The sequence below is a fragment of the Bubalus kerabau genome, chromosome 11 (genome assembly GCF_029407905.1).
Source record: "Bubalus kerabau isolate K-KA32 ecotype Philippines breed swamp buffalo chromosome 11, PCC_UOA_SB_1v2, whole genome shotgun sequence".
Classification (NCBI taxonomy): domain Eukaryota; kingdom Metazoa; phylum Chordata; class Mammalia; order Artiodactyla; family Bovidae; genus Bubalus; species Bubalus kerabau.
In genome coordinates, this window is record NC_073634.1 from 62,746,870 (window position 1) to 62,759,495 (window position 12,626).

General features: G+C 37.3%; 1 protein-coding gene and 1 pseudogene across 8 annotated transcripts in view; one reads left to right on the forward strand and one right to left on the reverse strand.

The window, feature by feature from the left end:
* Positions 1 to 12,626, reverse strand: part of USP34 (ubiquitin specific peptidase 34) — a 246,396-nt gene that overhangs the window by 107,404 nt on the left and 126,366 nt on the right. For all 8 annotated transcript variants that reach the window (XM_055540390.1, XM_055540389.1, XM_055540391.1 and 5 more), the window contains exons 20-21: positions 12,079 to 12,174; positions 3,435 to 3,517 (exon numbers count right to left, since the gene is read on the reverse strand). In XM_055540390.1, coding sequence (XP_055396365.1) covers positions 3,435 to 3,517; positions 12,079 to 12,174 — 179 coding nt within the window. The remainder of the gene's footprint in view (positions 1 to 3,434; positions 3,518 to 12,078; positions 12,175 to 12,626) is intronic.
* Positions 138 to 793, forward strand: LOC129622684 (sentrin-specific protease 8-like; annotated as a pseudogene).

The following is a 12,626-nucleotide window of genomic DNA, read 5'->3' on the forward strand; positions in this document are numbered from 1 at the left end:
CATGGGCTTATTCCCCAGAATCAGAAGGCATTGAGAAGATGACAGAATCTTAAGTAACCACCACCTCCATCCTTTTTCCGGCCAGTATGGAGCTGTTTGGAGGCTGGTTGGGGTGGTGAGGTCCAAAGCAGCTTTTGGAATTTCTGAGCAGCCCTGGTCGGTACAAGATGGACCCAGTCGTCTTGAGTTACATGGACAGTCTACTGTGGCAGTAATTTGTCTCATACTGGATCCTCCAAGCTGGCTCAACGTTCATGTGTTTGCCTTTGAGTACTTTGCCAATAGTCAGTTTCATGACTGCTCTGACCATGTCTTCTTCACTAGCCCCGAAGTCACTCAGTTTATCAAGTACACTGGCAACCCAGCAGAGATCACCATGTTGCCTGAACCCTTGGACCTCTCCAACAAAGAGTTAGTATTTTTAGCCATCAATGATAATTCCAACCACACAGCTAGGGGAATCCATTGGAGCCTGCTGGTTTATCTCCAAGATAAAAATGGCTTTTTTCATCATGATTCTTATGGTAGTAGCAATTAATTCCATGCAAAGCAGGCAACAAAGAAATTAGAGGCTCTCTCAGGCAGAAAAGGAAACAAACTAGCCTCTGTGAAAGAGAAAGCGCTCAACAAAACAGCTATAACTTGAGATATACATGATATGTAACACTGAGGCCTGTGTCAGAACTTCTTTAGACGACAGCCAGAATCACTATTGCAGCTACTCACTCTTACATACATCATCAAGAATAGAGAAGAATGGAAAGATCTCATTGCCAGACCTGCCAAAATTTAGCTGTTGAAATATAGTTGACTTTGGAAGTCTCCTCTTTCTGCCTGTCCCCATGTACTGGATGGCTGTAGTCTCAGTGTCTGAGGGAAGATGCCTGGGAGAGGAAATCTTCGGATGCTTACTTTCTCCTGAGAGAATGTTATCCTCTGCATTCTCCTAATGGGAAGTTTTGCTTTAACCCTAACTTTAGAGCAATATATGTTCTGTGAAAATGTCTTCAAAATATGCACCAAAACCTTAAAACCAATCTTAACCAATCTTAACACTTATTAATTCCCTTTTGGTCTCCCTTATCCACACTGGTTTATTCCAAAGAAAAAAGACTGATCTGTACAAAACAAATTAAGAATATGTGAAATCTAGAAGCAAGCAGAAAATCATAGAACCAAAAACTTATTGCACAGTCCACATATTCCAAAAGATCAACTGGCTAGAAGCAGATCAAGTCCCAACTAAATGCAAGATCAAATATTATCAGTTACTCAGTTCTATGATACCTCTTCCATTCAACAAGCAAAGGCTTTCCCTGCTACAAGCTCTGGCAATACTTGATATTATCAAGATGGTGTTAGCCCATAGTCGCCCACTGATTCCTAAAACACTTTAAGAGAGAGGGAATAGTAAATAACGTTGTTAAAATAAATGTGGTATACCTCTTGTTTTGTATCTGAAACTTACTAAAAGTTGGTTTGAGATATCAAGGAAAAAAGTGACCTCTCTCAACTCTTTCACTTAATTCAAAATGCAGATAATGGAATTTTTGAAATGTGGAACCAAGAATAAAAAGAAATATTATTCCTTCCAAAAAAAAAAAGAAACCACTCTCAACTCTCCCCCTACTCCAAAAAGTAGATGAGATCCAAAACCACCTGAGACAATATTTACCTAGTAGCAGTATCAGTCTAAGAGATTGAGGCGAAAAATGTATCCAATCAGTTTCTCATAGAAATAGTTAATGTATGTCTTATTCATTCTAAGAATCTGTGCCCGAGAGCCAACATAAAAAACACTAGGAACAACATTTAGTGTATAACTTAAATACAGTAGTAGTTAAGAAGAGATAAATGAAGATAGGTAAGAATCTTTTTTAAAACTGTAACTTTCGAGTAACTATATTATACTTGAAAGAAACTATAACAGAGAAGTACAATTATGATGTGGGATAAGTTCAAACATGATTCTAAATGTGCAGTAGCTACTGAAAGCCCACACAAAAAGAACATATTCTGTGTTTAATGGAACAGGAGCAGCAAAATAAATAACTCGTTATTCAAACACTGAAAAAAATGATTAACTTTTTCCAATGAAAATCTATATTCAACAAACAGGAAACAATGGTCATGTGAAATTATTTATACTGAAAATATTTGTTTGCGTTTGATTTCTCCATGTATAAAGATTTTTAAATATTTTATATTATTTCTTGTATATCCTGAATCATAATGGGTGTAATAAATGACCTAGTAACATGAAACAGGGGTTTCCTATCAAAAACAGGTGCTTCATTTTGAAATCTACTGGTATCATAATGTTAGTGACATTCGTTACAAACACCTTGACTTAAAGAAATTACAGACTCAAACAGTAACATAAACACATGGCATACCTCAAGCACAGATATGGACTTAAAGAGTCATGAAGACATCTCTCAGGCTAGCAACATACTCACTCAGCAGTTTGACATTAACCATAGCTAAAAAAAAAGAATGTCCTTCTAATAAATGAGGTTGTTGACACAGACATACAGAAAACGAGGCATGTGGAGCGTGAAAGAAAATAAGTCAGTCTAGCAAGAGGAGAAGGCAATGGCACCCCACTCCAGTACTCTTGCCTGGAAAATCCCATGGACGGAGGAGCCTGGTAGGCTGTAGTCCATGGGGTCGCAAAGAGTCGGACACTACTGAACGACTTCACTTCCCCTTTTCATTTTCATGCATTGGAGAAGGAAATGGCAACCCACTCCAGTGTTCTTGCCTGGAGAATCCCAGGGACAGCGGAGCCTGGTGGGCTGTCGTCTATGGGGTCGCACAGAGTCGGACACAACTGAAGCGACACAGCAGCAGCAGCAGCAAGAGGAAAGGTGCTCTGGTCGAAAGAAATCAACCTTCCTCCCTTCTTGAGAGAATATCTTGCATGTGGATTTAGAAATGGTCCACACTCTTAATATACCAGACCAATTTCTCTGTTTTTTAAGATTAATTATTAATGAAATTGAGTTTGAGATTCATCTAAATTAAATGTGTCTCCAAATTTCTGTCACCTATGAAGTCAACAAATCTGGGATAAGATTAGCCCTGATATAATATACAGACAGTGGCTGTTTCCAACTGGAATGAAAGGAATATTCTATTAACCAAAGGTTAAAAAAAAGAAAAATACAGTCACTCTAACATGATATGTTCGCCTATCCCAAATATTTTGTTCATGCAATGAGTCATTCATTCATTAAGAAACCAACACATTCAGAGATTGAAACAAGAACATGTCAGGGACAAGTTGCTATTGCCATACACAGATAGGACGTTTAGTACTTAGAATAATTTGATCACCACAGAAATCTAAAGGCATGAGTACATTTAATTGGACTCTTTCAAGAATCAATGAAGATCTAAAAACTTATTAAAATATTGATTAAAAAACTTACTGAAATGATCAGGTGATCCCAGAGTTGAAAAGACACAAGTTAAGAACTGAAGTCGCACCTGAACTTCGGCACTATGGCTGTACCTGCAGTTAAAAATAATTAGCTGAGAGACCCTATTTCTTAATTATTTTTAAAGATCTAATGGTCCTAATCTTAAATTGTACCAAATAAATAAAATTCCATTTACGAATTCAATTATTAAATATTTCAAATTATATCTTTAGCTACACACACAAAAAATGGCCAAAGCCAAATGTTACAGGAAAGAATTGTTATTTAATATTATAAAACTCTACAAATTATTAGAACACAAACTTTCAAATTAGATAAGTAGGTAAGAACAACAGTAGAAGAAATGTTATTTTAAAGTTATGCAATATGTACATTAATTTTAATATTTAATACATTTCCATCTAGAAATTCCATGTTTCACTGTCACTGTCCCTCCAGGGATAATACTATATTCCTTAAACAAGAAATGTTAATGATATATCATTTCCATAAATATAATTCATAAAGAAAACAAAATAAGCATTTATTTTGATTATAAATTATAAATAAATAAAATTTTATCATTTTATTTTGATACAAAATAAGCATTTCTGAATGTTATTTCAAATCTAAGTAACTGTAATTCATATGTACAAAATTCAATGTATAATGTAAAAATTGCTTTGAAAGCTTGTTAAGTAGGTAATTTCACATGGTTCTCTGGGAATCAGTTTGTCAGCATTTGCAAAAGAAAGCATTTTAAGAATCAAGTGTTGGTCTGTGGTACAGGAAAGGTAGGAGATGGGTCTGAAGAGGGAAGCAGGGGCCAAACTGCTGTCAGCCTGAATGTCAGAAGAGTTTGATACTGTTATGGACAGATAAGAAAGTCACTTATCTGGTGAAGGATGCTGGCGAAAGAAAAGGGGTAGCGATCAGATTTGCATTTTAGGATTCCTTTAGCAGCTCTGTGCACTGCACCACTGAACTGTGACTGTGGTATCACAACATTCTAGTTCCCACAAGCACCTGAATCAATGAGACTGAATCAATGAAGAGTTTTTATGTTACAACTCAAAAGGCTGGTTGGGGATGAACTGCCCAAATTACCATGCCAACAAAAGAGAGCAGCCACTCTGAGCTATGATCTATATCCCAGTTTGCAGACAGAGTCTCTTAATTCAATTTCTAAATATCCGTAAGCAGGTGCAAAATTCTAAAAGCTTCCTAAAGGTAGCTGGTTTCAAAAATTACACTAGATTTGCTACTGAAGTTTAAAGTTAAGCTTTCCTACAGATTGAGTTTGCTTGATATATCTTAATTTTTCTTTACTGTCTCATATTAACACTGGCAAAGAAAAGATGAATATTTGCTTCATTACTGTTGCAGTGTCCTTTCTGAAGTTCAAAGTACTTGTGTCAAGCTGGCTGGGAATTGGGGGTGTGGTGGGGTGGAATACTGTAAGCAACTCACAGACTAGAACACTATTCAGATGAAATTCAAGACCTTCTCTTAACAGTTTTCATCCTTTTACTAAAAGGGCAGATTTTGTAGCAGAGACTTTGGAGTATAAGTTCAAATACGAGTTCTATCATACATCAGTTCTGCGATTTTAAGTAAATTACTGCACTTATCTGAGCCTGAGGATGGGGAATAAAAGAGGAAAAACGCCTTGTCCTTTACAAAGTGCCTTTACTTTCTGAATACTTCCTTCCTTGAGAGTAAAGGGACCTATAACCTTAGAAGGTAGGGATCAAGTCCCTTTGTCCTTCTTTCTTCCACTTTCACCGTAGTGCCACTGGCTCCACATTTCAAAGGACTCTTGCCTGCTCTGTTAGGATCCCACTGGCTGATGAATCACCAGCCAGGAAATTTCTTGGGATGCAAACCAAAAGTGTTATCAATACTGATAAACTCTCCTGGGCTTGTCCATGGCTCCCAATATTACAGAAAATATAGGACAAAAACAGTCTCACCACAGGCATAAAACTCTAGTGAAAAACTGCCACCTTAAAAAAATTAATCTCTTTATAGCCTAAATGTTGGCACAGGGTTTTCTCTAGAGGCAACTGTATTCAAGGAATATATACTATGTCCATTTATTAAATGAAATGTTATCTTTAATGCGACAAGAATCTTCTTGTCCTATGTAAAAATCTTAGAACTTGCCTACTATAATCTCCACTGAACAAATGGAAAGTAATGTGCCACAAACTTATGAAACCAGTATGCTTTATCAAAGAGCAACAAACGTACAACTCAGTTTTCACCCTGAAGAAACAAGCGGATTACGCTAAATTAGTCCAGACAGCTCTCACTTCTAAGATTTTATTCTCTTAAAATGTCAGGTAACAAAGCAGACTAGAGGACTGGAAGGATACTCTGGCATACCCTAAGAAAGTGTAAAACTTATACTCATCTCCAAACAGTACCACATAAGCAATGCTTCTTTAAAAAACAAACAAACAAACAAAAAATACAGGCATCAATGCTATGAGGCTCTACTTCTGACTCCACTAACAAAGAAAGCAACTTCACTGTTACCAATGCTGTCAATAACTAAGTGTCAGACATGTGTTCATTTTCTGGCACTTAATGTTGGACTTTTTCTTTCTGAGTATGATTTATCTGAATCTGCGATGCCCCTCAGTTAAGTTCGTGTCCCTGGCTCTTCAAGCCCACAAGCTTTGTTTCTAATGGGAGCTCTCTTGCAATTTAAGTGTTTCTCTGTTGACAGGTTAATTTGAATTCTGCCTTCTAAAAATGCTGGTCAGTGTGGTTTTATTTCTGCTCCTTGTTGATTTTAAGGCTACTATAGAAAATGGATGGAGATACAGATTCAGAAGGCAATAATCTTTACCTCTGCTTCAAGAAGAAAAAATGAAAGAGGAGAGACTATGAAAAATACTTAGAATTTTTAAAGGATTTAAAGAGAATGCACCTTTACAGAGGTAAGTTTGTAAGCCAAGTTACAGAAAAGAATAAATTTAAGGAAATATCTCAGAAATAATTTAATAAGCATAAAGAACAATTTCTAAAAGAAAAAAAATCATTGAACAACAAAACAAGAACGGTTAGTTGAGTTTAGATTTTAGAGGGCCCAAATACTAGACAGAATACAATTTATTTTTTATTCAGCGAAGAGTCTAAATGAGGGTAGGAGTCAAGTTTTTTGCCTGTTATATACCATAGTTTATTTTAGTGACATAACTACAATTTATAGATGACCTACTATGTGCCAGAAACAGCTTACTAATTTATTTAATTCTTTAAAAAAAACTCATACACTAAATAATTAGAACTTATTAGAGCATTAAGTAAATGAAATAAGGTCAAACAATAGATTCATAACCTAAACCCAGATCTGTGTGATTCTCGGGCCCATGTGCTTTCTAAAAGTATCATTAATGCCTTCTGCAATTCATAAGCATGAGTAATTAACAATTATGGGGGAGGCTGAGGGAAGAAAATTGATCCAAAGGTTGGTTAAAGAACTGGAACAGTGTTTGTGGACATGTCCACTTGTGAACCGCAGAGTCTTAATCACTGAACTGCCAGGAAAAGTTCCTGTTCTAACTTTTAAAATGACGGTTCCTACTTCAAATTAGTTGTTGTGTACCTTGAAATTAATACTTAAAACGTATCCGGCACATAGCAAATATCAATGAATACTGGCTATTTTTATCACCACCACCACCATTATTCATGATTGGAAATACACATATACAAAAAGGGCCCCAAGTTTTAGATGACCTGGAGGATGGCAGTACACTGAAAAGCAAAGCAAATTTTGGAGAAATAATTGATGGGGGTTGGGAGGAGGAAGAGGGTAGACATGATTTCATTTTTGGAGGTGAACAAACATGCCTTAAAAACCCATAGCTTTTCTGAAAACTGCTACTATCTGATCCGTTATCTACATGAAACTTTTCTATGTAGATGTTTTCTCAATAAATACTGTGTATATTTCTCTTATTTATAGACATGGTGGTTTCCATAACTATCAGTTTCCACTGACTCACAAGTAGAAGCTTTCTGAATTCTACATGATTTCATCTTTGCAGGAATCTCCCTTTATAAGAAACTTTAAACACAGCCATACACCTAATCAACTTCTACTAATACTTACACAAACTCACTTCAATATATCCAGACAATATTTTTAATGATAAAATATTAACCATCTGTACCATTACAATTTCCATTTTCACATAATAAATACTAGTATATAACTATAATAATGAAGGAAAATGGTTTGAATTAATTCTATGATAAAACACTTTTTCAGAAGTAAACATTTATATTATTAAATATTAAATATTATTCAGTTCAGTTCACTCAGTCGTGTCCGACTCTTTGCAACCCCATGAATCGCAACACGCCAGGCCTCCACGTTGATCACCTTTACTCACACTCATTTTCATTGAGTCAGTGATGTCAATCAACCATCTCATCCTCTATCATCCCCTTCTCCTCCTACCTTCAATATTTCCCAGGATCAGGGTCTTTTCCACTGAGTCAGTTCTTCGCATCAGGTGGCCAAAGTATTGGGAGTTTCACCTTCAGACTCAGTCCTTCCAATGAACATTCAGGACTGATTTCCTTTAGGATGGACTGATTGGATCTCCTTGCAGTCCAAGGGCCTCTCAAGAGTCTTCTCCAACACCACAGTTCAAAAGCATCAGTTCTTTGGGGCTCAGCTGTCCCTGTAGTCCAACTCTCACATCCATAAATGACTACTGGAAAAACCATACCTTTGACTAGAAAGACCTTTGTTGGCAAAGTAACGTCTCTGCTTTTTAATATGATCCCTAGGTTAGCCATGACTTTTCTTCCAAGGAGGTAAGCATCTTTTAATTTCATGGCTGCAGTCATCATCTGCAGTGATTTTGGATCCCAAGAAAATAAAGTCTGCCACTGTTTCCCCATCTATTTGCCATGAAGTGATGGGACCAAATGTCATGATCTTAGTTTTCTGAATGTTAAGCTTCAAGCCAACTTTTTCACACTCTTCTTTGGTTTTCATCAAGAGGTTGTTTAGTTCTTCATTTTCTGCCATAAGGGTGCTGTCATCTGAGTATCTGAGGTTATTGATATTTCTCCCAGAAATCTTGATTTCAGCCTGTGCTTCCTCTAGCCCAACGTTTCTCATGATGCACTCTGCATATAATTTAGTTAAATAAGCAAGGTAACAATATACAGCCTTGACGTACTCCTTTCCTGATTTGGTATCAGTCCATTGTTCCATGTCCAGTTCTAACTGTTGCTTCTTGACCTGCATACAGATTTCTCAAGAGGCAGGTCAGGTGGTCTGGTATTCCCATCTCTTTAAGAATTTTCCAGAGTTTGTTATGATCCACAAGGTCAAAGGCTTTGGTATATTCAATAAAGCAGAAATAAATGTTTTTCTGGAACTCTCCTGCCAATGGATGTTGGCAATTTGATCTCTGGTTACTCTGCCTTTTCTAAATCCAGCTTGAACATCTGGAAATTCACAATTCACATACTGTTGAAGCATGGCTTGGAGAATTTTGAGCATTACTTTGCTAGCGTGTGAGATGAGTGCAATTGTGCGGTAGTTTGAGCATTCTTTGGCACTGCCTTTCTCTGGGATTGGAATGAAAACTGACCTTTTCCTGTCCTGTGGTCACGGTTGTGTTTTCCAAATTTGCTGGCATACTAAGTGCAACACTTCAACAGCATCATCTTTTAGGATTTGAAATAGCTCAACTGGAATTCCATCACTTCCACTAGCTTTGTTCATAGTGATGCTTCCTATGGCCCACTTCACTTTGCATTCCATGATGTTGGCTCTAGGTTGAGTGATTATAGCATCGTGATTATCTGGGTCATGAAGATCTTTTCTGTGTAGTTCTTCTGTGTATTCTTGCCACCTCTTCTTAATATCTTCTGGTTCTGTTAGGGCCATACCATTTCTGTCCTTTATTGTGCCCAACTTTGCATGAAAAATTCCCTTGGTAACTCTAATTTTCTTGAAGAGATGTCTAGTCTTTCCCATTCTATTGTTTTCCTCTATTTCTTTGCCCTGATCACTGAGAAAGGCTTTCTTATCGCTCCTTGCTAATCTTTGGAACTCTGCATTCAAATGGGTGCAGAGTGCATTCAAAAGGGTGCATTCAATTCAGGTATCTTTCCTTTTCTCCTTTGCTTTTCGCTTCTCTTCTTTTCACAGCTATTTGTAAGGCCTCCTCAGATAGCCATTTTGCTTTTTTTGCATTTCTTTTTCTTGGGGATGGTCTTGATCACTGCCTCCTGTACAATGTCATGAATTCCGTCCATAGTTCTTCAGGCACTGTATCAGATCTAAACCCTTGAATCTATTTCTCACTTCCACTGTATAGTCTTATGGGATTGATTCAGTCATATCTGAATGGTCTAGTGGTTTTCCCTACTTTCTTCAAATTCAGTCTGAATTTGACAATAAAGAGTTCATGACCTGAGCCACAGTGAGCTCCTGGTCTTGTTTTGGCTGACTGTATAGAGCTTCTCCATCTTTGGCTGCAAAGAATATAATCAGTCTGATTTCAGTACTGACCATCTGGTGATGTCCATGTGTAGAGTCTTCTCTTGTGTTGTTGGAAGAGGGTGTCTGCTATGACAAGTGCGTTCTCTTGGCAAAACTGTTAGCCTTTGCCCTGCTTCATTCTGTACTCCAAGGCCAAATATGCCTGTTACTCCAGGTATTTCTTGACTTCCTACTTTTGCATTCCAGTCCCCTATAATGAAAAGGACATCTTTTGGGGGTGTTAGTTCTAGAAGGTCTTATACGTCTTCCTAGAACCATTCAACTTCAGCTTCTTCAGCATTAGTGGTTGGAGCATAGACTTGGATTACCATGAGATTGAATCGTTTTCCTTGAAAATGAACAGAGATCATTCTGTCGTTTTTGAGATTGCATCCAAGTACTGCATTTCAGACTTTTTTGTTGACTATGATGGCTACTCCATTTCTTCTAAGGGATTCTTACCCACAATAGTAGATATAATGATCAACTGAGTTAAAGTCACCCATTCTAGTCCATTTTAGTTCGCTGATTCCTAAAATGTCAATGTTCACTCTTGCCATCTCCTATTTGACCACTTCCAATTTGCCTTGATTCATGGACTTAATATTCCAGGTTCCTATGCAATATTGCTCTTTACAAAATCAGACTTCGCTTCTATCACCAGTCACATGCACAACTGGATTATTTAAAATAATACTAAATCATATTGTATTTACAATGTCCTAATATGCCAAAGCCTTTGACTGTGTGGATCACAATAAACTGAGGAAAATTCTGAAAGAGATGGGAATACCAGTCCACCTGACCTGCCTCTTGAGAAATTTGTATGCAGGTCAGGAAGCAACAGTTAGAACTGGACATGGAACAACAGACTGGTTCCAAATAGGAAAAGGAGTACGTCAAGGCTGTGTATTGTCACCCTGCTCATTTAACTTATATGCAGAGTACATCATGAGAAATGCTGGGCTGGAAGAAGCACAAGCTGGAATCAAGATTGCTGGGAGAAATATCAATAACCTCAGATATGCAGATGACACCACCCTTATGGCAGAAAGTGAAGAGGAACTCAAAAGCCTCTTGATGAAGGTGAAAGAGGAGAGTAAAAAAGTTGGCTTAAAGCTCAACATTCAGAAAACGAAGACCATGGCATCTGGTCCCATCACTTCATGGGAAATAGATGGGGCAACAGTGGAAACAGTGTCAGATTTTATTTTTTGGGGTTCCAAAATCACTGCAGATGGTGATTGCAGCCATGAAATTAAAAGACGCTTACTCCTTGGAAGGAAAGTTATGACCAACCTAGATAGCATATTCAAAAGCAGAGACATTACTTTGCCAACAAAGGTCTGTCTAGTCAAGCCTATGGTTTTTCCAGTGGTCATGTATGGATGTGAGAGTTCGACTATGAAGCAACCTGAGCGCCGAAGAATTGATGCTTTTGAACTGTGGTGTTGGAGAAGACTCTTGAGAGTCCCTTGAATTGCAAGGAGATCCAACCTGTCCATTCTGAAGGAGAACAGCTCTGGGATTTCTTTGGAAGGAATGATGCTGAAGCTGAAACTCCAGTACTTTGGCCACCTCATGTGAAGAGTTGACTCATTGGAAAAGACTCTGATGCTGGGAGGGATTGGGGGCAGGAGGAGAAGGGGGCGACAGAGGATGAGATGGCTGGATGGCATCACTGACTCGATGGACGTGTGTCTGAGTGAACTCTGGGAGCTGGTGATGGACAGGGAGGCCTGGCGTGCTGCGATTCATGGGGTCGCAAAGAGTCGGACACGACTGAGCAACTGAACTGAACTGAATACAAGGATACTGGTGACTTCTGAAAAAAGTATTTACTTTTGATTCCTAAAAACACTGCCTTATGAAAAGAACTCAATAGTGAAGGTAAATCAACTCCTAAAGTTATATAGTTTGTATTTCCCTAAGGTTAAGCATTATTAAAATAACCTTACAAAAGTCATATTAAAAAAGAAACTTCCTCTTATAATTTTATAACTACATTTTTCATTATATTTATTATATGGAAAAAAAAAAAAAGGAATGGAAAACTGAAAAATTATCTTATCTTTCAAAGGAAAGACAATCAACACTTACACATACCTTACCTAGTTAAAGTATACTTACAATGCATGCTTTTGTCTGCCTTCTCTTACAGCTTGAATATAGTATACCAAATTATCAAAGAAAAGCTTCATCATGTTCAGTTCTTTTTCTGCCCACCTGAACCAATTAAAAGAGAAAATAATTTCAGAGGCACAGGGTGAGATAAATCTATTCTAGAACAGAGAAAAACACTATAGTGCACCTTAATTTTTATGAAGTTATAGTATGATTGCGTTTAAATCTCAAAATATTCAATCTCTGTGTAGGGAATAAAATGTCTGGTCAAATGCTAAATAAATGACTAACATGAGTTAATGTTTTAAAAAACAGTACAATACAGTCCATGGCAGCCTGTCAGTTTGCTGGTTACCTGAAGATTTACTAAGATGATCAGAGATAATTTCCAATTTTAAAATATGGACCCTAAGAGTTTAAGAGATAATACATATCAAATCAAATGTTGAGTGCTACTGCATATAACAGACTCACACCAAGTGCAAGTTTTTGCTATTATTGATGCCAATTAACTGCAGGAGCTCAGAGTTCTTTTTTTTTTTTTTGGATGTTTA